Source organism: Aquarana catesbeiana, linkage group LG08 (genome assembly GCF_042186555.1).
Source record: "Aquarana catesbeiana isolate 2022-GZ linkage group LG08, ASM4218655v1, whole genome shotgun sequence".
NCBI lineage: Eukaryota > Metazoa > Chordata > Amphibia > Anura > Ranidae > Aquarana > Aquarana catesbeiana.
Genome location: NC_133331.1, coordinates 145,973,826 through 145,999,201, shown reverse-complemented (window position 1 = coordinate 145,999,201; position 25,376 = coordinate 145,973,826). Strand labels below are relative to the sequence as shown.

Sequence of the window (25,376 nt, the reverse complement as noted above, 5' to 3'; positions counted from 1 at the left end):
TTTATTTACACAAACATTTATTATTTAACCCATACAAAAATTATAATTTCTTTGAATTTAAAAAAAAAATGCATTGATTTTCTCTTTTCGGTCTTGCACAGCTGACTTTTCTTGATTTTTCATCTGAGTCTTTATGGCACTGTTAACACCGTTCACATTACGCCCTTTATAATACAAGCACTGGAAGAGCTGTCTGTTCTCTTAATTTCGTATTTACATGAAGTTTGATTTAATACCGCTTTACATTCTGGGTCGAAAAAGACAGGTTTTGCAATCCTGCAAGAAAAGATTAGTTTATTTTGTTTTCATTGAGAGTCTTCAGAACATTTTATAAATGAGAAGATTTGAGTAGTGAACCAGTAACAGTAGGTTGCAACGGCAAAACAAATGATGCATTATTTGTATTGTGTTTTCAGGTAGGACCTTCTACACTTTCGTGTCAGGTTCTAGTACTTCTAATATTACATTCTGGTTTTATCTAGCATGGTTAGTGACAAATGGTACAGATCCTATATGAAAGAATTTCATGTATCATGCGGGACCAGGAAAGTCGTTTTAAATACAGGAAAACTGATATGGCAAAAAAGAGACTACACACTGGTATGTTAGCAGGTGCAGTTTGTTTGCTTGCCACTAGATGGCTCTGTTCCCAGTATACAACCCTAATTCCAAAAAAGTGTGGAAGCTGTGTAAAATCTACATAAAAACAAAATGCAATGATTTGCAAATCTCAGAAATCCACATTTTAGTCACAATATAAAATAGAAAACATATCAAATTTTTAACCACTTCAGCCCCGGAAGATTTACCCCCTTAATGACGAGGCCATTTTTTGCGATACGGCACTGCGTCACTTTAACTGGCAATTGCATGAGTGTACAATGCTGTACCCAAACAAGATTGATGTCCTTTTTTCCCATAAAAAGAGGGACAATTTTGAAAAAAAAAAACAATATTTTTTACTTTTTGCTTTACTTTAGTCATCAGTACCGAGATAGTCCATCATATTTTTGAGGTTGTGAATAGATATATGGTCAGCTTCAGCAACTGCCCTATTTCCCCATCCTCATCCCCTTTTCTCTCCTATACTAATTATCCCCCCCAAAAAAAATAAAAATAAACAACTTACTTCATCAGTTTAGGCCGATATGTATTCTTCTACAATAAGCATGTACAGGCATACCCTGCTTTAAGTACACTCACTTTACATAAACTCGCGAGTAAGGACATACGCGTAAGTGTATGTAAAGTGGCTCTTAGGCTAAAGCTGCAGCTGAGTAACCCGTGCACAGATAGTTCAGATTCCCTGCTACTTGGAAACACACTCCCTGACCCCCCCCCCCCACTGCAGTCCCTGGCCCTCTCTACAGCCCCTGACACCCCCTCTACAGCCCCTGACACCTCAGAAGTGAAAAAAGGTATTGCTTCACTTTAAGTGCATTTTCATTTTACATACATGCATACAAGTGAAAAAAGGTATTGCTTCACGTTAAGTACATTTTCATTTTACACACATGCTCTGGTCCCATTGTGTACTTTTTTTATAACTAGTAATGGCGGTGATCAGCGATTTTTAGCAGGGACTTTCCCTGCTACTTGGAAATACACTCCCTGCCCCCCCACTACAGTCCCTGACCCTCTCTACAGCCCCTGACACCCCCTCTACAGCCCCTGACACCCCCTCTACAGCCCCTGACACCCCAGAAGTGAAAAAAGGTATTGCTTCACTTTAAGTACATTTTCATTTTACATACATGCTCTGGTCCCATTGTGTACTTAAAAGTGGGGTATGCCTGTATTGATTGGTTTGTACAAAAGTTATAGTGTCTACAAAATAGGGGATATATTTATGGCATTTTTATTGTAATTTTTTTTTTTTTTTTACTAGTAATGGCGGTGATCAGCAATTTTTAGCGGGACTGCGACATTGAGTCGGACAGATCGGACACTTTTGACACTTTTTTGGGATCAGTGACATTTATACAGCGATCAGTGCTTTAAAAATGCACGATTACTGTAAAAAAGACACTGGCAGGGAAGGGGTTAACACTAGGGGGTGATCAAGGGGTTAAGTGTTCCCTAGGGAGGTGTTTCTAACTGTGGGGGGGAGTGGACTGACTGGGAGTACAGAGAGATTTCTGTTCCTGATCACTGGGATCAGACGATCACTCTGTACTCCCCCAACAGAACGGGGATCTGTTTGTTTACATTGACAGATCCCGGTTCTGGCTCTCTGTGGAGCGAGTGCATCAGCTCCCCCGCCGTGCAGCGAATTATGGAGACCGGTTGCTGGAGTTTTGGAAGAGGAATGTTGTCCCATTCTTGCCCGATATAGGATTCTAACTGCTCAACAGTCATGTGTTATCTTTGTTGTTATTGTCATTTCAATATGCACCAAACATTTTCAGTTGGCGAAAGGTCTGGGCTGCAGGCCTGGACTCTTCTACTACAAAGCCATACTGTTGACATAGATGCAGTATGCGGTTTAGCATTGTCCTGCTGAAATATGCAAGGTCTTCCCTGAAAAAAGACATTGCCTGGATGGGAGCATATGCTGCTCTAAAACCTGGATATATCTTTCAGCATTGATGGTGCCTTTCCAGATTTGCAATCTGCCCATTCCATACTCACTAATGCACCCCCATTAGTGTGCAGGTGTTTGAAACGAGCACTGATAACAAGCCGGAAGATCCCTCTCCTCTTAGGTCCGGAGGATACGATGTCCATGATTGCCAAACAGAATGTCAACTTTCAATACATCTGACCACAGAACAGTTTTCCACTCTGCAACCAAACATTTTTAACTCTCTAAGATGCCCCTTTTATACCCAATCATGTTACTGAGCTGTTGCGAATAAATTTAATTAGTTACAAAATGTTCTTCCAGCTCTTCCTTGCTAGTACCACTTACTTTGCCAGCTTTTGTTGCCATGTCCCAACCTTTTTTGAGATGTGTTGCTGTTATCTATTTTAAAATTACGGTACTTTTTTTTTTTTTTACATTTTCTCAGTTTAAGGATATTGGGAGCCTGATCCCCAATCAGGCTGCCAAAGGGAATATGGGCATTTGGACTATTACGGTACAGTAAAACCCGCGGCGACCTGGGGGAGCTACAGAAATAATGAAAATAGATCAGGGTAATCAAGACCAATTGGGTATATTAAAGTGGCCAACCTAAAGATAGTGGATGGGTGGGGTGCCTTAACAATAGGAGAATTACTAAGAATAAGAAGGTGAAAATTGTGAATAGGTGTTAATATGGTGTGCATGGTGAGGGAAAAAGAATAGGTGAAAAATATAATAAACAGAGACAGATAAGTGGCAGAGACGTGCAAACATCATGAATTGTGTAGGGTAGAAAAAAGTGGGTGAACAGATGCAGAAGGGGATGGCATGGGGGGGGAAGGGAACGGAAAAGGGGGGGGGAGGGGAAAGGGTGGACTTGACGGTGGGTGGATGGGAAAGAGGGGGGAAAAAAAAGGGGGGTGAGGAAACGGAGGGAGGGATAAGGACAGAAGTGAGGGAGAGGGAAGGGAGGGGGAAGGGAGAGAGGATGAAAAAGATAGGGAGGAATGTGGGATAAGAGGTGATTAAGAGGCGTAATAATACCTAGTACTAATGTAGGAGTTGTGAGGGTTCCCGGGGGAGGCATCGCTAAAGGAGCCGGTGCCTGTATGTAGCCAGCAGCGATAACGTAAGGGACTATAGGCACAGAGTGGAGGCATGATAAGGCCATTCCACCTATGCCTGGAGTGCCTATAGAGAAAAGAAACGGTATCAGGTATAAAACGAAAGCAATGATGCCAGTGCCTAGAATTAAGGGACTGCAGCGTGGTAATAGTAAGGACTTACAGGTCGCCGCGGGAGATCATTTTTGGTGATATGAGCCCTGCACTTGGGGCCTGCTGGGACATGGGTAAGCAGCTCCGCTCCTTTTCCTCTCTCAACCTTGTCAATATCATGTTTATTTCTGATGCTGTATTATGAAGCTTTTCAGCAATTTTACCATGCGTATTTTTACTACTTGTTAGGTTAGGCTGTTTAGTCATAAACAGAATCTACAGATTCCCTCCTGATGAAGCGGCCAGTACCCGCGAAACTAGTCGAGGAACATGATATCTGTGATTAATCGCCTTACTGTACAATCTTCCCCCTTCGGGGTCAATGACTTCACTGTCGCTACCATGTTTTACTGTGTAACTGATGACTTGTTTTCTGCATCAATAAATCAAGTTTTTATCTTTGCAACTTCTATTTGTTATATTATTTATATTGTAACACGTTTTACTGTACCGTAATAGTCCAAATGCCCATATTCCCTTTGGCAGCCTGATTGGGGATCAGGCTCCCAATATCCTTAAGCTCTAGATTTCTGGATGATGGTACAAGTCCCTAATTCTGTTTACTTTATGAATACACCACAGAGGCCACCGTCTGTTTATTTTCTCAGTTTAAACATTTGATATGTTTTCTATTTTGTATTGTGAGCAAAATATGGGTTTATGAGATTTGCAAATCATTGCATTCTGTTTTTGATGTAGATTTTACACAGCGTCTCAACTTTTTTGGAATTTGGGTTGTAGTATAGGGAAAGTGGTAATTGGGTGTTAGGCCCCTTTTAGAGAAAACCTCCCTCTAGTGATATAATGGATGCAGGTAGTTCCCATATGAGTGCCAGGATGGGAGGGGCCTTGGAGTTGTGGCATGGGAGCCAAACACCCCAGAACTATACAGATTTAGTTGGCTGTTGTCCAAGGACCCTTTACAGGGTTGAAACCCCAGGAAAGGTGGTTTAGAACTCAGCCATAGGAACGGCTGTAGTCGCCTTGACTCTTTTTGCAGTTTTCGGAGTCGTGAGCAGGGTGCAAAAGGCCTTTTAGGTCTGGTCTTCTGATGTGAATACTAGTATACCTGGGAATGAGCGATTTTTATTCTAAGCTGGCACACAACTAAGAAGTGGTAAGGAGCAGGATTTATTCTGTTGCAATGCTACTTTAGAGAAGCCAAGGAAGAAATGTATAAATTAAGCGGCAGAAATGTCAAAAAACTGTCTCATAATCGGTCTCATTGCTCCCATTTAGCAGTGCCTTGCAGTGTGATAGAATTGATGCATGCTCCCTGGTGTGGACAAAGTGTAACCCCATCCAATGCTTTTTCCATTGAAGGGTACTGCTAATGCTACAGTCATACAAAGACATTCTAGACAAATGCAACCTTCTAACCTTGTGAAAACAGTTTGCTTTTATTCCAGCATGTATGTGTCTGTCAGGGATGGGCTCAGCCCTTCCTTCTCTGAGCTGGCCGCTCAGCTGTCAGCTAATTGCCAGCTCCTATCTCTCCACAGTGAATCACCTGTTGATGATATCCTGCTCGTCAGTCCTGCTTACTTAAGCCGTCCAGCCCAGATGATCTCTGCCTTCGCCTTGATCAACATCACAGAGACTTTCTTCTGCGCCAAGACTTGCTTGTCTTACATTCCTTCTGGCTCCAGATCCTGCTTGCTGTTCCACTACACTGATTCCTGGCTTCCTGACTTTCTGGCTTGTCTGACTATCCGTTCCAGTTAGCGAACTTTGGCTATGTTTTGACTATGTTTGTTCTATTTACTTATATTATTAAACAAGTGTGATTTAACTGTACTTCTGACTTGGTCTGATTCATGGATTCTGACAGAAGGCAAAGGACATGAATTCAGAAGATGCACTCAATTCACTTGTTGGTAATATTTTTTCCAGATTGGATGAGCAGGATCACCACAAGGATCAGTTTGCCATGGCGTTACAAATGCTCTTGAGTCGCACGGCTCATTTGAAATCTCCCACTGTGGCTGCTCCGGTACAACCTGTGTTGCAGGCCATCCCTGCTGCTGCTCCAGTCTCTGTGCAGGCACCTGCTTCGAGTATTACCTCTTCAAGAGGTATGTCTGGCGATTTAGGGGCGATCCAGTCCAATGCAGAGGGTTTGTCAACCAGGTTGAGATATACTTTGAGATGCTGCCCCAGGTGTTTCCCACGGACAGAAGCAAAGTAAGTTTCATGATATCTTTGCTTTCTGAGAGAGCTTTGGCCTGGGCAAACCCTCTATGGGAGACGCAAAAACCCATTGTCCTGAGTTACCCTGAGTTTGTGGCTTCCTTTAAAAGGGTATTTGATGTTCCCGCATGGTCCACTTCTGCTGCCAGGTGGCTCATGTCCATCAAACAGAGTACGAGAACTGTTGCAGTTATGTGTGGTGGTTTATCTCGACAATATCCTCATACTTTTCCGAGTCCCTGGAGAGCCACCACACAGATGTCTGTTGTGTGCTTCAGAAACTAAGAGAGAACAATCTCTATTGTAAATTGGAGAAGTGCGAATTCCATTGCGAACAAGTTCAATTCCTGGGTTATGTAATTTCCACTGCTGGTTTTTCGATGGACCCAGAGAAACTTTCAGCAGTCCTACAGTAGCCCTGACCCATGAGTTTACATCCTCTGCAGCGTTTTCTTGGCTTTGCCAACTATTATCGGAAGTTTATTCGTAACTTCTCGTCTCTGGTCAAGCCCCTGACTGATATGACCAGGAAGGATGGTAACCCACAGAGTTGGTGTCCATTAAGGCCTTTGAGAGTCTCAAGGCTACCTTTGTTTCTGCTCCTGTGTTGGCACATCCTGATCCTACGTTACTCTTTATCCTTGAGGTCGATACTTCTGAGACTGGAGTTGGTGCCCTTCTGTCTCAACGTCCTACCTCTGTGAGCGCTATGCATTTTTGTGGCAGAGAGCTGTTAGTGATCATTTTAGCCCTGAAAGAATGGAAACATCTCCTTGAAGGTACCGCTGTGCAGATTCTCATTCTTACTGACCATAAGAATCTCACAGAAGGGCGCGATAGGCTCTTTTCTTGTCAAGTTTCAATTACACTGTTTAATTGTTACCCAGTACTAAAAATGTAAGGGCTGACGCTTTGTCAGAACAATTTTCCTCCTCTTCCAAGATGGAGTCGGTTCCAGTTCCTGTGACTCCTCCTGATCGTATTCTGGCTATGGTTCGCACCAGTCTCACTTCTCCTTTGGGTGACAAAATTCTTGTTGCTCAGGTCCATGCTCTTCCTGAGAAACCTTGTGACCGCTGCTTTGTCCCAGAGAGTCTTCGTACTGCCGTGCTCCAGACTTACCATTCTCCCAAGGCTGCTGGCCACCCTGGGAAGAATCAGCTCTTTTGGGCCATTTTCCAACAATTTTGGTGGCCTAGTCTACGTGCTGATGTAACCGCCTTCGTAGCTGCCTGTTCCTTGTGTGCTCAGAATAATGCCCCGTACACACGGTCAGATTTTCTGACGGAAAATGTGTGATAGGACCTTGTTGTCGGAAATTCTGACCTTGTGTGGGCTCCATCACACATTTTCCATCAGAATTTCCGACACACAAAGTTTGAGAGCTTGCTATAAAATTTTCCGACAACAAAATCCGTTGTCGGAAATTCCGATTGTGTGTACACAAATCCGACGCACAAAGTGCCACGCATGGCAATTTGGTGGCCTAGTCTACGTGCTGATGTAACCGCCTTCATAGCTGCCTGTTCCGTGTGTGCTCAGAGTAATGCCCCGTACACACGGTCGGATTTTCCGACGGAAAATGTGTGATAGGACCTTGTTGTCGGAAATTCTGACCTTGTGTGGGCTCCATCACACATTTTCCATCGGAATTTCCGACACACAAAGTTTGAGAGCTTGCTATAAGATTTTCCGACAACAAAATCCGTTGTCGGAAATTCCGATTGTGTGTACATAAATCCGACGCACAAAGTGCCACGCATGCTCAGAATAAATTAAGAGATGAAAGCTATTGGCTACTGCCCCGTTTATAGTCCCGACGTACGTGTTTTAAGTCACTGCGTTCAGAACGATCGGATTTTCCCATAACTTTGTGTCACCGTGTGTATGCAAGACAAGTTTGAGCCAACATCCGTCGGAAAAAATCCATGGATTTTGTTGTCGGAATGTCCGATCAATGTCCGACCGTGTGTACAGGGCATAAGACTCCACAACACCTTCCAGTGGGCCTCCTACAACTCATACCCAATGGAGAGAGGCCCTGGACCCACCTGTCTATGGATTTCATTGTGGAGTTACCCAACTCACAGGGCAACACAGTTATCCTCATGGTGGTTGACCGGTTCTCGAAAATGTCTCATTATATTCCTCTTAAGAAGTTGCCCACTTCTAAGGAACTGGCTTCCATTTTTGCTCAGGAGATCTTTCGCTTACATGGGCTACCCAAGTTGATCATCTTGGACAGGGGTAGTCAGTTTGTGTCCTGGTTCTGATGAGCCTTTTGTGTACAGTTGGGAATTCAGCTTGCTTTTTCCAGAACGAGCCAATCCATCCTTGGAGTAATTTCTACGTTGCTGTATTTCTGACCATCATAACAACTGGTCAGACCTCTTACCATGGGCGGAGTTTGCTCATAATAGTGCCTTGAATTCTACTTCCCAATTGTCACCGTTTATGGCGAACTATGGTTTCCAACCTTCCATGTTGCCTGACTCATTTGTTCCACAGAGTATTACTGCGTTAAAGGAGCATCTCAGTGGTCTTCGTTCCACTTGGGCACAAGTCCAGGAGGCTTTGTGACATGCTAATGATAGGTACAGACTCCATGCTGACCGCAGACGGCTGCCTGTGCCTTCCTACCAGGCTGGGGACAGGGTCTGGCTGTCATCTCGCAACCTCCAACTTCGTGTTCCCTCTCTGAAGTTTGCACCTCGGTTTATTGGGCCTTTCCGTAGTCTCCGCAGGATTAACCCAGTGGCTTACGCGTTAGACCTTCCTACTAATATGTGTGTATCTCAAATGTATTTTTAATGTCTCCTTATTAAAACCTGTAGTCTGCAACCACTTTACCACCTCGGTGCCACGTCCTCACCCCGTACAAGTTGAGAACCATGAGGAGTATGAAGTACAGTCCATTGTTGACTACCATAGGTTCCATGGGGGCATACAGTACCTGGTGCATTGGAAAGGGTACGGTCCGGAGGAACGCTCTTGGGTCTCATCCTCGGACGTACATGCCCCTGTGCTCCTCTGTGATTTCCATAGACGTTTTCCCCTCAAGCCTGGTGGTCCTTGGAGGGGTCATTGAGGAGGGGGTACTGTCAGGGCTGGGGTCAGCCCTTCCTTCCTCTGAGCTGGCCACTCAACTGTCAGCTAATTGCCAGCTCCTATCTCTCCACAGTGACTCACCTGTTGATGATATCCTGCTCGTCAGTCCTGCTTACTTAAGCCGTCCAGCCCAGATGATCTCTGCCTTGGCCTTGGTCAACATCACAGAGACTTTCTCCTGTGCTCCTGTTCAAGACTTGCTTGGCTGACATTCCTTCCGGCTCCAGATCCTGCTTGCTGTTCCACTACGCTGATTCCTGGCTTCCTGACTTTCTGGCTTGTCTGACCATCCCTTCCGGTTAGCAAACTTTGGCTATGTTTAGACTATGTTTGTTCTATTTACTTTTATTATTAAACACGTGTGATTTAACTGTACTTCTGTCTTGGTCTTATTCTTGGTTTCTGACAGTGCCCTTTGCTAAAAGCCAACATCATAAAGACACTGATTCCAAGCTGCCGGATCTTTTCTTATCCCCTGTGGGCTGGCCGAGTGCCAAGCCCAGCAGCCCATTCCAGCTCTGTATAGTACTTATCTCCAAACACCAATGAGATTACTGGATCCAAAAGTTTATTTGACAGGCAGCACACATTGCATCCTTCCACCATAGGGCCACTCCTGCCTGTTGAATATTTCTTTATTTTTAGGAACCAGTCAGAACATTGATGTACAGCCTGTTGTTCGTAGTTGAATTCATAAAGACATAGTTTAGTGAGTTTGGTGTGGAGAAACGCAAGTAGCCTGCAAAGAACAATGGTCTTAACCCTGATAAACAACTATGGGATAAATAAGCATGCTCATAGCAAACCAGATCTTATCCAACATCAGTATTTGACCTTACAAATAGTCTTTTTGCTGAAGGGGCACAAATTCCTACAGAAAGTCTTCATAATTTCGTGGAAAGCCTGCCAGAAGAGTAGATGCTGTTATAGTTGTGTCGGTGGAAAACACCATATTTATGCCTATGGTTTGGAATGGGATGTCCAACAAGCTCATATAGGTATGATGGCCAGATGACCACAATTGTTTGGTCATATAATTTATTCTGGGAAGGCAAACATAATCAAGTCTTGGTTGCAGTTCACCATGAGTTTCTAAAATATAGTGGTATCTTAGTTCCTGAAGATTTACAGAAATGTAAAAATCTTGCTCCAGAAAAAAAATGTTTGGCATAGGGGTAGGAAACCCTTTTAGTCTTTAACTGTCCTTTTGTTACTGGAACAGAAAAAGCATAAGCAAAATTAGAACCTGTGTCAGTTACTTTTTGCTGTCTGTGTCCTCACAGGAAAGGAGACTGCTCCTTTCTTTCCCTGTTATATCTGCTATATCAGGGTGTAACAGGGTTACTTTTTTACTTGGAAAAGAATTTAACTCTTCACCACTCTCCTAAGAATGTGTGGGGTTCCTTAACCTTATGTAAGTTCAGTCACTAAAATCTCATGTAAGCTTTATGTTAAAGTAGCTCCAAAAGTCATTTTCAATATTTTTAAATCTGCATCTTTCATTAAAATAATACCTGGTGATCCTGCCAATAACTGTTTTGTTTAGGCACTGCCTGTTATAGGGTGGCAACACTCTGTCCTGGACACCTAACTTTTCCCCTCCCCTGCACTCAATGGCGTCCCTGGGGGGGGGGGGGCAGAGGGGGCCCTGACCCCCCCAACATTATGCTGTGCCCCACCATGTGACCCCCCCTCCCCCCCCAATAAAATTTTTTTTTTTTTTTTTTTTTTTACAAAAAATCAATGTCTAAGAGGGAGAGAGTCCCCAGTCAGCTCCTGCGGGTGATTCCTCCCCCCTTCCTCTGCTTGCTGACACTGCATAATGCGAGCGCTCACACAACCACGGCCGCCCGATCTGCTCCTTCCCCTGCATCCTCATTGGCAGGGAGAAGAGCGAGTTGCAGGAAGGACTCCACCAGGACTCCCAGTTACTGAAAAAACAGACTGATTTCTCCCATTCTTAGGACAGGAGAACCAGCCTGAAAATTCCAAGAGATACCAGACCAGAGCAGTCAATAACAGGGGCAGGACAGCAAGAGGAGGCTGGGGAACCCCACAGTGGCAGAACACCAGGGCCCGGAGGCAAGACAACCTTTGCAACCCTTATAGTTCTCCCACTGCTTTGGATCCTTATATTTTCTTGGTATGCTGGTGACATATATATCTTGTTTTCTGCCACCCTGGGGGACCCCAATACAGTAGGAAGGGAGTTCACTGCAGAACATGTGAAAGGACCGTTGTGGGATCATAGTAAAGGGCGCCAGTATATGTTTATATATCTATATATATCTATATATCTATATATATAGATATATCTATATATATAGATATATATATCTATATATATAGATATATCTATATATATCTATATATATATATGCATTTTATAGTTGCCCCCCTACTTTTGTCCCTGTCCCCCATGTGCCCCCCCTAAATATGAAAGCTGGAGACGCCACTGCCTGCACTGTCTCTCTATATCACATGCTCTCCCAATAGAGACCTACAAACAGCAATGCCAATGTACTATGCAGAGGCATGTTTCACTGTTGTCACTATAAGCAAAGCTGCCCTGAGAAATGTCATGCAGCCAGTGCAATGGATGCAAAGAGATCTTGGAGATCAGCAGTGTTGTTTTAAACAAAAGAATAAAAAAGGGGAAAGGTATTTTGTTAAAAATATGGTAATTGCTTGAAATAAACAGTGTTATAGTTAACCACTTCACGCAAATTGCCATACCTGTACGTCGGTACTTTGCTGCTAAATACCGTTGTTATGGAAGCAGCTAGCTGCCATAACCCTGGTATTTTCAGGAACTGCGTGAAAGCGATGTTCAAACCACACATGTGAGGTATTGCCACGATCGAGTGAGAGCAATAATTCTAGCACTAGACTTTCTCTGTAACTCAAAACTGGTAACCTGTAGAAATTTTTAAACGTCGCCAATGGAGAATTTTAAGTGCCAAAGTTTGTCGCCATTCCACGAGCGGGCGCAATTTTGAAGTGTGACATGTTGGGTATCAATTTACTCTGCATTACATTATCTTTCACAATATAGAAAAAAATTGGGCTAGCTTTACTGTTGTCTTATTTTTTACCTCAAAAAAATGTATTTTTTCCCCAAAAATTGCTCTAGTAATACCGCTGAGAAAATACGGTGTGACATTTTATTCTCTAGGGTGTCTGAAAAAAAATATATAATGTTTGGGGGTGCTAAGTAATTTTCTAGAAAAAAATCCTGATTTTAACTTGTAAACAACAAATCCCAAAACGAGGCTCGGGGCTGAAGTGGGAGTAAAACTATAGACAAAACCTATTTTTTCATTTCAGATAGACCAAGGGAGGGTTATAACCCCTGTTAAATATTTTTTGCCATCTCTGTCCGATTTCAGAGATTTCCCTTCACTTCTGGTCCCATAGTCAAACAGGAAGTGAAAGGAAATCCCTGCAAATGAAAGGAATCTCTTGGGACCCCCAGGTCACCATTGGAAGATTCCACTCTATTACCTTTCTGGGGACAACCCAAAATTTGGGATTTTCTTTTATTATCACTTTCAATGATAATGGTAAGCAGACAAAATAGAGAGGGTAAAATGGGGGGCACAGACAGCAATAAAATCTGATAGGGTTCTAATCCCTCCCCACTATATTCAAAATAAAAAAAAGTTTTGCTTTTAGTTATACTTTTACTAAAATACATTCAGTTAGAGTTTACAACATATCTGTGTACCTGTGTCTTTCTTTGTTTTACAATGTCTAGCAATCAAGTTGTAAACCGTTAGCTGTCTATGAGCCCATGGATCAGTATTACTGAGAAGTACTCTATCGCAGGTACACCCACTTAATGGCAGTGTTCACATCTTTCTATTAATCCGGCCATACATGGATCAGAATTCGGCTGGTTCAGCAGAGACTGGCTGAATGTCGATCCATGTATGGGCCGGCTGGTTGTACAAAAGTCAATCTACCAATTGACTTCTGTATAACCAGCTTGTCAGATTTCTCTGCTTGATCAACTCCGCATGCTATAGCTGGCAGCGCTGATCAGTGCATTCTGATGACGGGGGAGTCTCCCCGCTGTCAGAATACAATGAGGCAGTGGGGAGGATTTCCCTATTCACATCAAGTGTGTGGATGGGGGAATTAAGTCATTTTTTTTTGTTCAGCATTCATGTTGAATAAAAAAAAAAAGACTCATCTATGGGCTGCTTTAATCTGAACTGAGCACTAACTGGGGCAATCATATGATTAGTAAAAATGTAACTGTATAGCCTTGTGAACACTTACTCTGTACAGCAGTCTATTGAACCACCTGGGTGACAAATGCACTCCTTACAATCCTCTGTGAACCACGTTGAGTTAAATTTTCTCGTGATTTCGCCATCCATACAGCCTGGAAAATATCAGAGGAAGAACAGAAAAGTTTTACGGCTAGAAGTAAAATGACCTATTTTTTTCAGTATGCTAGTTTTAAACATGTTGGCAAAAGTGCCAAAGCCATTTATTTGGTCCAAGTTGTTCCTTTGATTATGGTATCATCTAACCACTTGTATGTGGATGTGGTTTTGCCTGAGATAGACAGAGTTTGCCTGTTTGGTGGGTGAAGGTTGTAACTTAGTAAGGTATGCATAGCTGTTGCAGTGTCTTCATTTCAGTATCTGTCAATCTGCATTGATTTATTTAATCATCTGCTGAGGAAGTGAGCTAATGCATCACTATAACTAAAGTAAGAACTCTTTAAATAAAGGATTACAAAAATATAAATTCAGGAAAAAATTAACATATAATAATCTGTCATAATAATGAGTTTTGTAACCTTTATAAGAGTACAAAGAATGCAAAGTTCTGCTTTATATCATTACGTAATTATTGATTAATTTCTACTTTTTTGTATTATAAGTTACTGTATGTTGTGTATTGTTTTCTATAAAGTCTACTAGAGAGGGTCTAAAATGAAGTAAAGAAGAAGGTACAAGGAAGACTCGGTATATAGTAAAAGTTTTTTTCTAAATTTTTTAGGTTGAGGCCAACTTATCTAAAATATTTATAGATACATTAATAGGTTTACTTAAAAATTAAGAAAAGGTTGTAAAAATTCTGTACATTAGTTAAAAAACGAACACATAATTAGAAATAAACTGGATATCTATCATCATTACTTTGTGAGCATTGGCACGCTTGTTTAATTTTTTATTGCCCAGTGACCCAAAACAAGTGAAATTGAGGGCTTGTGCTTCTGTGAAATATTGTTGATGCCTAATTAGTCATTTTGCACCAAAATCTATTTCCTCCAAATCATTTCACTTATCTCTACTATTGACATTTACTTTTTTTTTTTTTACAAATAACTCGGTTATTTTATTGAGAAGAATGCACATTTACAGATCATGAAAATTAATATCACATACATAAGAGTGGGAACAGAGAATCGAAACGGTAACATATGTAATCATACCATACAGTACATCGTACACCACATATAAGGGGCATTGACAATCAGATATCAGCACATGCATGTTCTTTAGTATAGTATAATAATATAATGCTCATCAGAAGTATTGCTCATTGTTCACTATTCAGGAGAATCTTCAGTTATGTCATTACATGTGGCTGCATTTTCCAGCCATGAATCCCAAATTTTCTCATATTTGGCCGGGCAGCCTCTGTGAATGTAAAGCTCTTTTTTGTAGGGTAATACGTTGTTAATAGCGGAGATCCACTCCTGTAATGTAGGTGTGTTGGCCCTCATCCACTTTCTTGCTATAAGTAGCCTGGCTATGAACAGGGACTCTTGCAAAAATATAATATGGAATTTATCTAAGTTGGGATCTGGGAAAATTCCCAGTAGACATTGTTTAGGGCACAGTGTAAGGGGAGACCCCATCTCATCGTGTATAAACTTTACTATTTGTGACCAGTAGCCTTGCACTGCAGGGCAGGACCAAATAAGATGAAAAAAGGAAACAGAAGGGCTTTCATCTGGGACACAGTGGAGGGTGGTCAGGTTTATATTTAGTCAGGCGAAGGGGAGTCATATAAGATCTGTGTAGTATATAAAGTTGCGTGAGCCGGTCTGAAAGCCTAGTGGAGACCTTTCTACATGTGTCCAATGCATCCTCCCATTCCTCATCCTCCAGCCCCCCCACATCGCCAGCCCAGCGGTCCTTTAACCTATAGGCAAGTTTTGTCGCTGTAGGGCGAAGGAGAGTATTATAGAATATTGAGATGAGTTTTGAGTGGTCTTGTCCTATTATTGTGCACATGACGTCTAAATGGTCCAGTTTAGGAGGATCATTATGAAATTAGGCCTGGAGAGAGTGGCGGAGCTGGAGGTAATGGAAGTACATGCAATTACTGAGGTTAAATTCTTCCTTTAGCTGTTAAAATAATTTCAGGATATCACCATTGTAAACATTCAACAGGTATACCACTCCCTGTGCAATCCACAGGTTATGGTCTGGTAATAGTAGCAGTTCTCTCAGGCCTGGATTGTCCCAGAGTGGTGTGTGCGAGTGCGTCGTTGGCGTTTGTAGTCTATGTCTCACCACTGCCCAAATTTTACAATGGTGATAGCCCCCGTGGCTGCCTAATGTCCAGGGATCAGTTGGTTCTCTAAAAATGATTTGGAAAGGATGGGTGTATAATCGAGCATAAGGGGAGCATACTGGGGGCCAGATAGCGATCTTTATCATGTTTGTCTATATAGTAAAGATGGGATAATTGTGCCGCCAGATAGTACAAATTAAAGTCTGGAAGTGCCGTGCCCCCCAACTCTGTGGTGTTTTTCAGTACTTGCCAAGACAATTTGTGTCGGTTCTTGCCCCATACGAAGGAGTTAAGGATAGCTTCAATGGATTTAAAGCTTCTGAGGGAAAGATAGCCCGGGGCATGCCACAGTACGTAAAGGAATTTAGGGAGTATTACCATTTTTATTAAATTTACCCAGCCCATGACTCCTAGGGGTAGCTTGGCCCATGTCTGAGTTTTAATTTTCAGGGTAGCAATCAAAGGTTCTATGTTTAGTCTGACGAAGTCTTCTGGGGAACGGGTAATGACTATACCTAAGTACTTCATAGAGCTAACCCGAAGAAGAGGAGAGGAGGCTTGGGATTCTGTAGGGGCACCTATATCTATGGGTAGGACCTGAGACTTGTCCCAATTTATTTTTAGCCCAGAATAATTGCCAAGGGTTTGTATTACATGAAGAGCAGTCTCCAGCGAGGGGCCCGCGTCTGTCAGGTACAACAACATATCGTCGGCGTATAGACTCAACATTTCCACCAAAGTCCCACAGCTCAGCCCTTTTTATTCCTGGGTGGGGTTCTTGCAAGGGGGAAGGCATCAGAAACCCTCCCGTTGACCAACACCCTGGCGCTGGGGTTTTGATATAGGAGCTGGATCCACCTGATAAATTTGGGTCCAAATCCAAACTTCGCCAAACATGACCAGAGGTAATCCCACTCAACTGAGTCAAACGCCTTTGGTCTGGATGGATCAGGGTAAGAATGACCTTGTTTAGATGCAACGCCAGGATCTTGGCCAAAATTTTAATGTCCAATTGAAGTAAGGATATAGGACGATAGAAGCTCTAAGTTTTTGCCCAGCTTAGGTATAAGTACTATATAGGCCTCGCTCATGGATTTGGGCAGGGAGCCTGATTTAAATATATGGGAAAATAGCTCGTGTAATCTGGGAACCAGAGTATCATTATATGTTGTGAAAAATTCTAGAGGAAGGCCATCTGACCCGGGTGCTTTGGAGGGGTTAAGGTGAGACATTGGCTCTACTATATCATCTTCAGTGACAGGGGCTTCCAGTAATTCAACTTGTGATTAAGTGTGGGTAAATCTATGCCAGTTAGAAGTGTCTCCACTTCTTCTCTGGGGTTATTAGTAGAGGAAGAATATAGGGTTGCAAAAAAAGAGCGGAACTCCTCAGCCACCATATCAGGATCAGAGATCAGTATATCCTTAGTGTCGCGAAGAGATACCACCTTTGGTGGTATGTGATCCATAGGAGCCAGGTAGGCAAGGAGACTTCCCGCCTGTTCCCCACAATCATACATTCTTTGTTTGCAGTAGAATATTTTTCTCTCCGCCTTTTCAAAGTGGAGACTATTCACCACTCTGGCTTGTAGTTTTAGCTGATCGGCCGTGGAAGGTGAGGGGTTGTCAGTGAACTCTTTCTCAATAACCATTAAAGATTGCTCCGCTACTCTAACTGCCTGGGAGGAGGACTTCCTATACCTGGCTATGCGCTGGGCTAGCATCATGCATGCGTGGGATTTGAAGGAGTCCCAGACAACATCGAATGGTGCTGAGTCCCTGTTGGTTTGAAAGAAAAAACTCCATTCATTTCCCAACACTCCAATATATCTGGAACCGCTGACAACCAGAAGGGATTGAGTTTCCAGGAGTAAGTTGTGGGAGGTGAGTCCAGCTTAATCTCAGCCCAACAGGGAGCATGATCAGAGAGTATGCAGGGGTTGAGTTGAGTTAACCACTTCCCTACCCGCCCATAGTCATATGACGTCCCCAGATGGGATCTCCCATCCTGGGTGGACATCATATGACGTCCTGGGATTCCCGGGCGTCTAGGGGGCGCGCGTGCGCCGCCGGGAGCGCGCGCGCACGCCTGCCGCGTTCTTTGGGACCCGGTGCGTGTGCCCGGCGGCCGCGATGTCCGCCGGGCACCCGCGATTGCCCGTTAACCGGGCCGGCATGTGGATCTGTGTGTGTAAACACACAGATCCACAGCCTGTCAGCTCTGAGGAGAGCGATCTGTGTTCCCAGAACGGAGGAACACAGATCGGTCTCCTCCCCTAGTGCGTCCCCTCCCCCTTCAGTTAGTAATCACTCCCTAGGAAACACATTAACCCCTCCCCGCCCCCTAGTGGTTAACCCCTTCACTGCCTGTCACATTTACACAGTAATCAATGCAATTTTATAGCATTGATCGCTGTATAAATGTGATTGGTCCCAAAAATGTGTCAAAAGTGTCCGATGTGTCCGCCATAATGTCGTAGTCACCAAAAAAAATCGCGATCGCCGCTAAAAAAATAAAAAAAATTTTTTTTTTTAAAAATGCCATAAATCTATCCCATATTTTGTAGACGCTATAACTTTTGCGCAAACCAATCAATATACGCTTATTGCGATTTTTTTAAACAAAAATATGTAGAAGAATACGTATCGGCCAAAACTGAGGAAAAAATGTGTTTTTAAAAAAAAAAATTGGGATATTTATTATAGCAAAAAGTAAAAAATATTGTGTTTTTTTCAAAATTGTCGCTCTTCTTTTGTTTATAGCGCAAAAAATAAAAACCGCAGAGGCGATCAAATACCACCAAAAAAAAGCTCTATTTGTGGTGAAGAAAGGACGTCAATTTTTTTTGGGTACAACGTCGCACGACCGCGCAATTGACGTTTAAAGTGCGACAGCGCTGAAAACTAAAAATTGGCCTGGGAAGGAAGGGGGTGAAATTGCCCTGTATTGAACCGGTTAATCAGAATTGTTGAGAGATAGAATGCATTCATATCACATTGTGAGAAAACTTGAATAAAGACATCCTTACCAGGGAGTATTTGGCCTCTGCTTAAACGTCTTGGTTCAATTTCAGTACATGTTGCATTACATAACATTATTAGGAAACCAGAAGCCAGTATTAAACAGACCACATGAACCTGCAGAAAATCACATGAAAAGGCATAATACTATTAAATATTATACTATACTGTATACTATACTGCTATACTATGCTAATAATTAAAAAAAATATTATTTAGTTATTTGAATATTCATATTTGGTCTTGGTGGAACATGTATACCCTTTGTAGTTTTTTCCTTAAAGAGGAACTTCTGCTTCTTTTCAGTTTTGAAATGTTAGTAGCTACAAATATTTTAGCTGTTGACTTTTAAAAATGGGGTCCTTACCAGCGCCAGGGTCTAGCTCTGTCTTCCCACAACCGATTCTTCTTACCGTTGCAGGTTGCTGGCACCGCCATCTTAGATACAGGCTAAGGTTTCCCAAGGAACCACAGCTGACTTCTACTGCGCATGCATGAACTTGGGTGGCGCTTTGTGAATGGTCCTGCAACACATCGCATGTCCCAGGAGGCTGTGGGAGGGGAAAAGGAGGGGCCGCATCCTCACCTAGACGAGTGGGTACCGATAGAAAAATCAATACTCAACCCCCCCAAAAAAAGAACTGTTATGCCTCGTACACACGGTCGGACTTTGTTCAGACATTCCGACAACAAAATCCTAGGATTTTTTCCGACGGATGTTGGCTCAAACTTGTCTTGCATACACACGGTCACACAAAGTTGTCGGAAAATCCGATCGTTCTGAACGTGGTGACGTAAAACACGTACATCGGGACTATAAACGGGGCAGTGGCCAATAGCTTTCATCTCTTTATTTATTCTGAGCATGCGTGGCACTTTGTCCGTCGGATTTGTGTACACACGATCGGAATTTCCGACAACGGATTTTGTTGTCGGAAAATTTTATATCCTGCTCTCAAACTTTGTGTGTCGGAAAATCCGATGGAAAATGTGTGATGGAGCCTACACACGGTCGGAATTTCCGACAACAAGGTCCTATCACACATTTTCCATCGGAAAATCCGACCGTGTGTACAGGGCATTACAGTTTGGGGGAGAGAGCGAATCAGCAGTACTTCACTTTTTGAGTGAAGTTTTCTAATAACGTATTTAAACTTCTGACTAGGTTGTATGTATTAAATTTATTGAAGGCCCCGGTCACATCTGTGAGTTAAGTTAGGCCAGCCCTTTTATTTGAATGGGCTGATAACGCTTCAGAACTGACAAAAAAGTGCCTGTGCTATTTTCCTGATGCAGCATACCATAATGCATGGTAGTGCGCTAGCATATTGATTTAGGCCCCATTCACACCTGAGCGTAATGTTTTCAGGCAGAAAGTCACACGATTTCACTGCGATTTTGCCACAACTTTTGCTGCGGATTTTACTGCGTTTTTGCAGCGATTTTGATGCGTTTTTGCCACAATTTTGTACAGGTCATAAGGCCACCAATGTAAAAAGAAGAAAAACGCCCAAATCTGCCTAAAGAGCTTCAGGCATTTTGGAGCTTCTGGCTTCAGGCGTTTTGGAGTGGAGATGTGAACCATCTCCATAGAGAATAATTTATTTATTCCCCTCCAGCATTTTGTAGCTTGAGGCTTCAAGCTACAAAACGCTCAGGTGTGAATGTGGCCTTAGTGTGGGGTGTGTAGCACCCTGAAGTGTACAGAGTAAGTACATTTTTTTTTTTTGCTGTATCCACAAACCTACAGGAGTACAGCATTGTAACAAAGATTCCTATCAGCTATAAACATCATCAAGTCCTCGAGTTTGCATTCAAGTTCTACAGTTCTGAGAATCCCATGCTTTTCCCCATACCCCATGCAAGTTTAACCCCCAAATAAACAAACCAAAACAAACAACCCCTAGACTGGTTCTTGAGTCTGTGTGAAAGCTGCAAAAAAGAAATCCTGAGGTTCTTAAATCTGCTGTGGCAGCAACAATGATGTCTTCCTGTTGAAGTTCTTACAGATTTCATAATATGAAGAAAGTTATGGGATCACCTCTGTTTGGGCTTGGAGGCTTGAGACTTCAAGATTGTTAAAAACACACCTGAGAGATTGTTGCTTGACTCCCAAAAGTTATAATAAAATTATAGAGTGACTCACTAACTCTGCCTAGAACTGAGTTGTGACGGTCTGGGCTAAGCTTTCAACAGAATGGTGCAATCATTTAATTGTTAATTATTGTCTAAAGTAGGGAGAAGATTACAGATGTTTTACATTTTGTTGAACTCTTATACCTTAAAATATCAGTAACCCCAAATCCCCCATCCCCCCAAAAAATAAACTTTAGTCTCCACTATAAATGTGTATAACATTGTGAGCCATTTATTTTTTAATATGTAAAATTTATATGAAAACATATATTGATCCTGCCAGGGACTACCTCTTGCTTGTTAGCAATGGCAATGTTCTATCCTCTGCAGTGTTGCCACAGCCTATGCACATGCTTTGAATATTAAAAAAAAGGCCATGTCTATGGCTTACTTTTCTCCTTGATCTAAAAGGCCAATGGGAGGAACCGGTCTGCCCTGCCATGAATTGGAATGACAAGAGCAGGCCACTTTCCATTAAACATTCTTATTTGCCCTGTCACGCAGTTCTGCTGGTGACATAGGCAGTTGGGATCCTGACATGGCAGACAGGATTGTATGATTGACAGTGGCTCCTGTCATTTCATTTCACGGCAGGGCAGACTGGCCTTTACCACTGCCCAGGCTGTTCGGATCATAGAAGGAGCAAGGTGTTTATTGGGATTTTTGTATTCTGTTCTCTAATTAGATTTGGATACGAATTCCCAACCTAGATTTGTGAAAAGATGCATTTAGGTTAAGAATCATCTCCCCCTCCCACCGCCTTCCGTGGCTTGCCCGGGCCCTCTCCGTCCCACTGGGAGGCCCGAGTGACCAGACGGCACAATCGCCAGCTGGCTGGAGACCCGAACAAAGCCAGAATCGGCTTCGATCGGGTTTCGGATCTAGTAATCTGGAAGCGATGTCATGACATCACTTCCGGTTCACAGAAGACTTAAAGGTGCCATATTTACACGTGTGTGTCCCAGAAATCAACAGGGCCCTTCACAAAGTGCCGCGCGACTCTCGCATGCGCAGTAGGAAACGGGCAGTGAAGCCGCAAGGCTCCACTGCCTGTTTCCCTTTGTTAAGATGGCAGCGCCGCCACTGGATCCGATGGACGGATCGGTCTCGGGGGGCCGACATCGCGGGCTCCCTGGACAGGTAAGTGTCCTTATTAAAAGTCAGCAGCTACAGTGTTTGTAGCTGCTGACTTAAAAAAAAAAATCGCTGCTGGAACACCGGTTTAAGTGTAAGGGAGGGATTTGGGGTCTTATAGATCCCAGATCTCTCCATAAAGAGTACCTGACGCTGCCTATTACTGTTACAAGGCATGTTTACATTCCTTGTGACAGCAAAAAAAGTGATCAGAAAAAAAGGGGCAGTGTAAAAAAACAAAAATAATAAAATAAATAAGGTAAAAAAAAATTTAAAGCGCCCTATACCTCTGTGCTTGCGCGCAGAAGCGACCACATACGCAAATCGCGCCCGCAAATGTAAACAGTGTTCAAACCACACATGTGAGGTATCGCCACAATTGTTAGAGCAAGAGCAATAATTCTAGTACTAAACCTCCTCTGTAACTCTGAACTGGTAACCTGTAGAAATTTTTAAAGCATCCCCTATGGAGATTTTTAAGTACCGTAGTTTGTCACCATTCCACGAATGTGTGTAATTTTAAAGCATGTCATGTTAGGTGTCTTATTATTATCTTCATTTATTAGCAGGTGAATGCAGCCCTCCATGCATTCACATACATTGAATCCAGCCCTTAAGTGGAAAAAGGTTGCTGACCCCTGCTCCAAACGACCTAATGTGCATGAACACATAAGATAAAATTAGTTTCTTTTACAGGCAAAATGCTAAACTCCTCTAGGAGCAGCAGATTTTTAAGCCAGTATGCATGGACCCTCAATATGCAGTTCATCAAACATGTAAAAAATTGCCATTCTGATAGTAGGCCAGTGAGAACTTTTTCCCTCTTTGTCTTTCAAAGAACTAAAACAGCAATATTTTCAAGATATTTGTCTTCTATTTGAACTAAAAATTATGGTTTTCGTAACTGATTTGAAATTAATTTCAAATATTTTTTCAAATATTTTTTCAAATGCAGAACAACTGAAAAGAAACAGCTTGTGAATCCTGAAGTCAACCAGGAGCAAGAAGCAAATATAGCCACCTTTAATTTGTCTGCTACTGCCATTGACACTGCCAGTGAATTTATGAACAAAAGTTCCATTGCAGCTCAACAGTAATGCTGCATTAAGTAGTGTATATCTAATACCAACACTTTGATAGAGTAAAGGATGGTTAAATCCATCAGGTATGGTCTGGTGCCATTGGGGAGATTTCCTCTCACTTTCTGTTTCAGGGATACAAAATAAGTAAAAAAAAAAAAAAAAAAGAAAACCTCTCTGAATTTGGGGAACATCACTACAAATATCGTTGTCACTAGAATATGTTTTTCTATTGGAAGATTTCACCTCTGTTCCTTTTCCAGCGACAACCTTAAAGAGGAAGTTCATCCTAAAACTAAAATCTCTAAAGCTACTTGCATCTAAAAGCTAAGACTAACCTATCTAGCCCTGTAAAGCAAAAATCACTCTACATACCTTTTCTGAAGGCGCTCCGGTCCAGTCTCCATCGGAGGAAGCTCTGTGTAGGAGACAGCCGTCAATAGCTGGGAAATGCCTGGGAAGTGACGTCACCCATAGATCTTATGCTGACAAGTGAGACCTGTTCCTTTCAACTACCCCCAAGTGTGTCCTGACGAAGCAAAATAGCAAAACGTGTTGACGCATAGGGGCTCACTACCATTCATTTGGTGTCAACTTTTTCAGTTACACTAGATTTTCACAAACTATCATATGCCCAGGGCCGGACTTTCCATTGGGCTTGACGGGGCTCAAGCCCATGGGCCCCGGCCAATAGGGGGCCCCGCCGGCCCCGCCCATTCCGAAAGCCTTTAAGAGCCACCGAGAGCAGCCGAAAGCCACCGAAAGCCGCCGAAAGCCGCCGAGTGTGGCCGAAAGCTGACTCTGTATCTCGGGGGCGCCATTTTTAAACTGAAAGGCTGCAATGACAAGGCAGCAATGACACTGGAGCAAGGCTACACTGACAAGTCTGCAAATGACACTGGCACAAGGCTACACTGACACTGACAAGGCTGCAATGACACTGACAAGGCTGCAGATGGACACTGATAAGGCTGCATTGATGGTCACTTAAATGTAAGTTTTTTTCCTTAAACTTCCCTCCTAAAAGTTTTTTTCCTTAAAATTCCCTCCTAAACTTTGGGTGCATGTTCTACACCAGTGCGTGTTATACGCCGATAAATACGGTAATTATCATTGTACCCATTTTTATTGCTTTTTTTAATCGTGGACCCAGGACGAATACCAGTACAGTATCCCCCACTTATACGCTTATATATTATCTACTTTTGTGAGTAGCCATTTGGCTGTTTTGTCTTGTCCAATTAAACAGAAGTTCTTTAATACTGCACTGAGTCTGACGCACCTTGTCCTCTTCTATTTCTGTTTTATAGAGCTGTGCATATGTATAGAAGATAGGGCCCGAAAGTGACTCAAGCCCAGGGGCCCCCACCACCCTAAGTCCTGCCCTACATATTCCTATTGTATGTTTTTAATTCTTTTCTATTTGACCTTTTTAACATGATTCATTGTTAATAAAATATATTTTTGTACCATATTATTGTCCATTTTGCCTGTAAAGTCCGAATTAGGGCCTTGTGGCTCTTTATCCCTTCCCTCTTCCACGTCACCCATAGAGTTACTATGGGGCTTCCGTTGTCGGCTGCCTCTTCTGCACACTCCCCCACAGCGAATCCAACGCTGACAGCTCAGCGTGGGACCTGGCCGGAGCAGCTTTTAGAAAAGTTATGTATAGCGATTTCTTCTTCACAGGGCTAGATAGGTTAGTCTTAGATTTTGGATGCAAGTAGATTTAGAGATTTTAGTTTTAGCCTGAATTTCTAGTTTTTTTTTTAAATTTTGGACATGTAAATTCTGGTCTGTAAACTCCTGCCTTGCTGAGAATGGTCACCAGGAAATACAGAGAAAGTGAATTGACAACATTAAATATCTGTCATAGGTTCTAACCCTTTATGCTCCTGGCATAGGGTCTAATCCTTCATAAAGACCTGGCAGAGGTTCTAATATTTTTATACTCTATCCATAACTAAAAAATAAAAAGTTTGGGGCTTTAGATATACTTAAAGAGGCAAATACTTGGAGGAAGAGTAGTTTACCATGTAGAATTTCTTCTAAACATATTATTAAGGCTATAATTTTGCCTGAAGGCACAGTTCACTTACCATTGGAGAGGTTCGTGAATTGTATGAGCGATGCATAATTTCTGAAGAGAAGAGTAGTACCCAAACAGAAGACGGGTCCTTTGGAAGATGACTGCTGACGGTGAAGTGTAGCTTTATGAACAAAGGAAAGGTGTGGCTACAAGACACATTATTAGAAATGACACTCCCATACTTTACCAAGGAAGGTGGAATTTTTATGAATTACTTATGGAAAAGCTATTTTT

General features: G+C 42.6%; 1 protein-coding gene across 1 annotated transcript; it reads right to left on the bottom strand.

The window, feature by feature from the left end:
- Positions 1 to 25,305, bottom strand: LOC141106104 (beta-microseminoprotein A1-like). Its single transcript, XM_073596539.1, has 4 exons — positions 25,153 to 25,305; positions 18,713 to 18,821; positions 13,426 to 13,531; positions 1 to 276 (listed from the first exon to the last, which is right to left on the bottom strand). Exons 1-4 carry the CDS (start codon positions 25,186 to 25,188, stop codon positions 153 to 155), a joined length of 375 nt encoding a protein of 124 aa, XP_073452640.1. The 5' UTR covers positions 25,189 to 25,305; the 3' UTR covers positions 1 to 152.
- Between the last annotated feature and the right edge of the window lie 71 nt (positions 25,306 to 25,376).

What these genes read in the sequence shown, in the direction of transcription:
- LOC141106104 (XM_073596539.1), bottom strand. Translation starts at nt 25,188, where the DNA reads ATGCATCGCTCATACAATTCACGAACCTCTCCAATG. An exon ending in CAGAGGCCAAATACTCCCTG is followed by an intron (nt 13,532 to 18,712) that starts GTAAGGATGTCT and finishes GATATTTTCCAG; the next exon opens with GCTGTATGGATGGCGAAATC. An exon ending in TCAATAGACTGCTGTACAGA is followed by an intron (nt 277 to 13,425) that starts GTAAGTGTTCAC and finishes CTTTTCTTGCAG; the next exon opens with GATTGCAAAACCTGTCTTTT.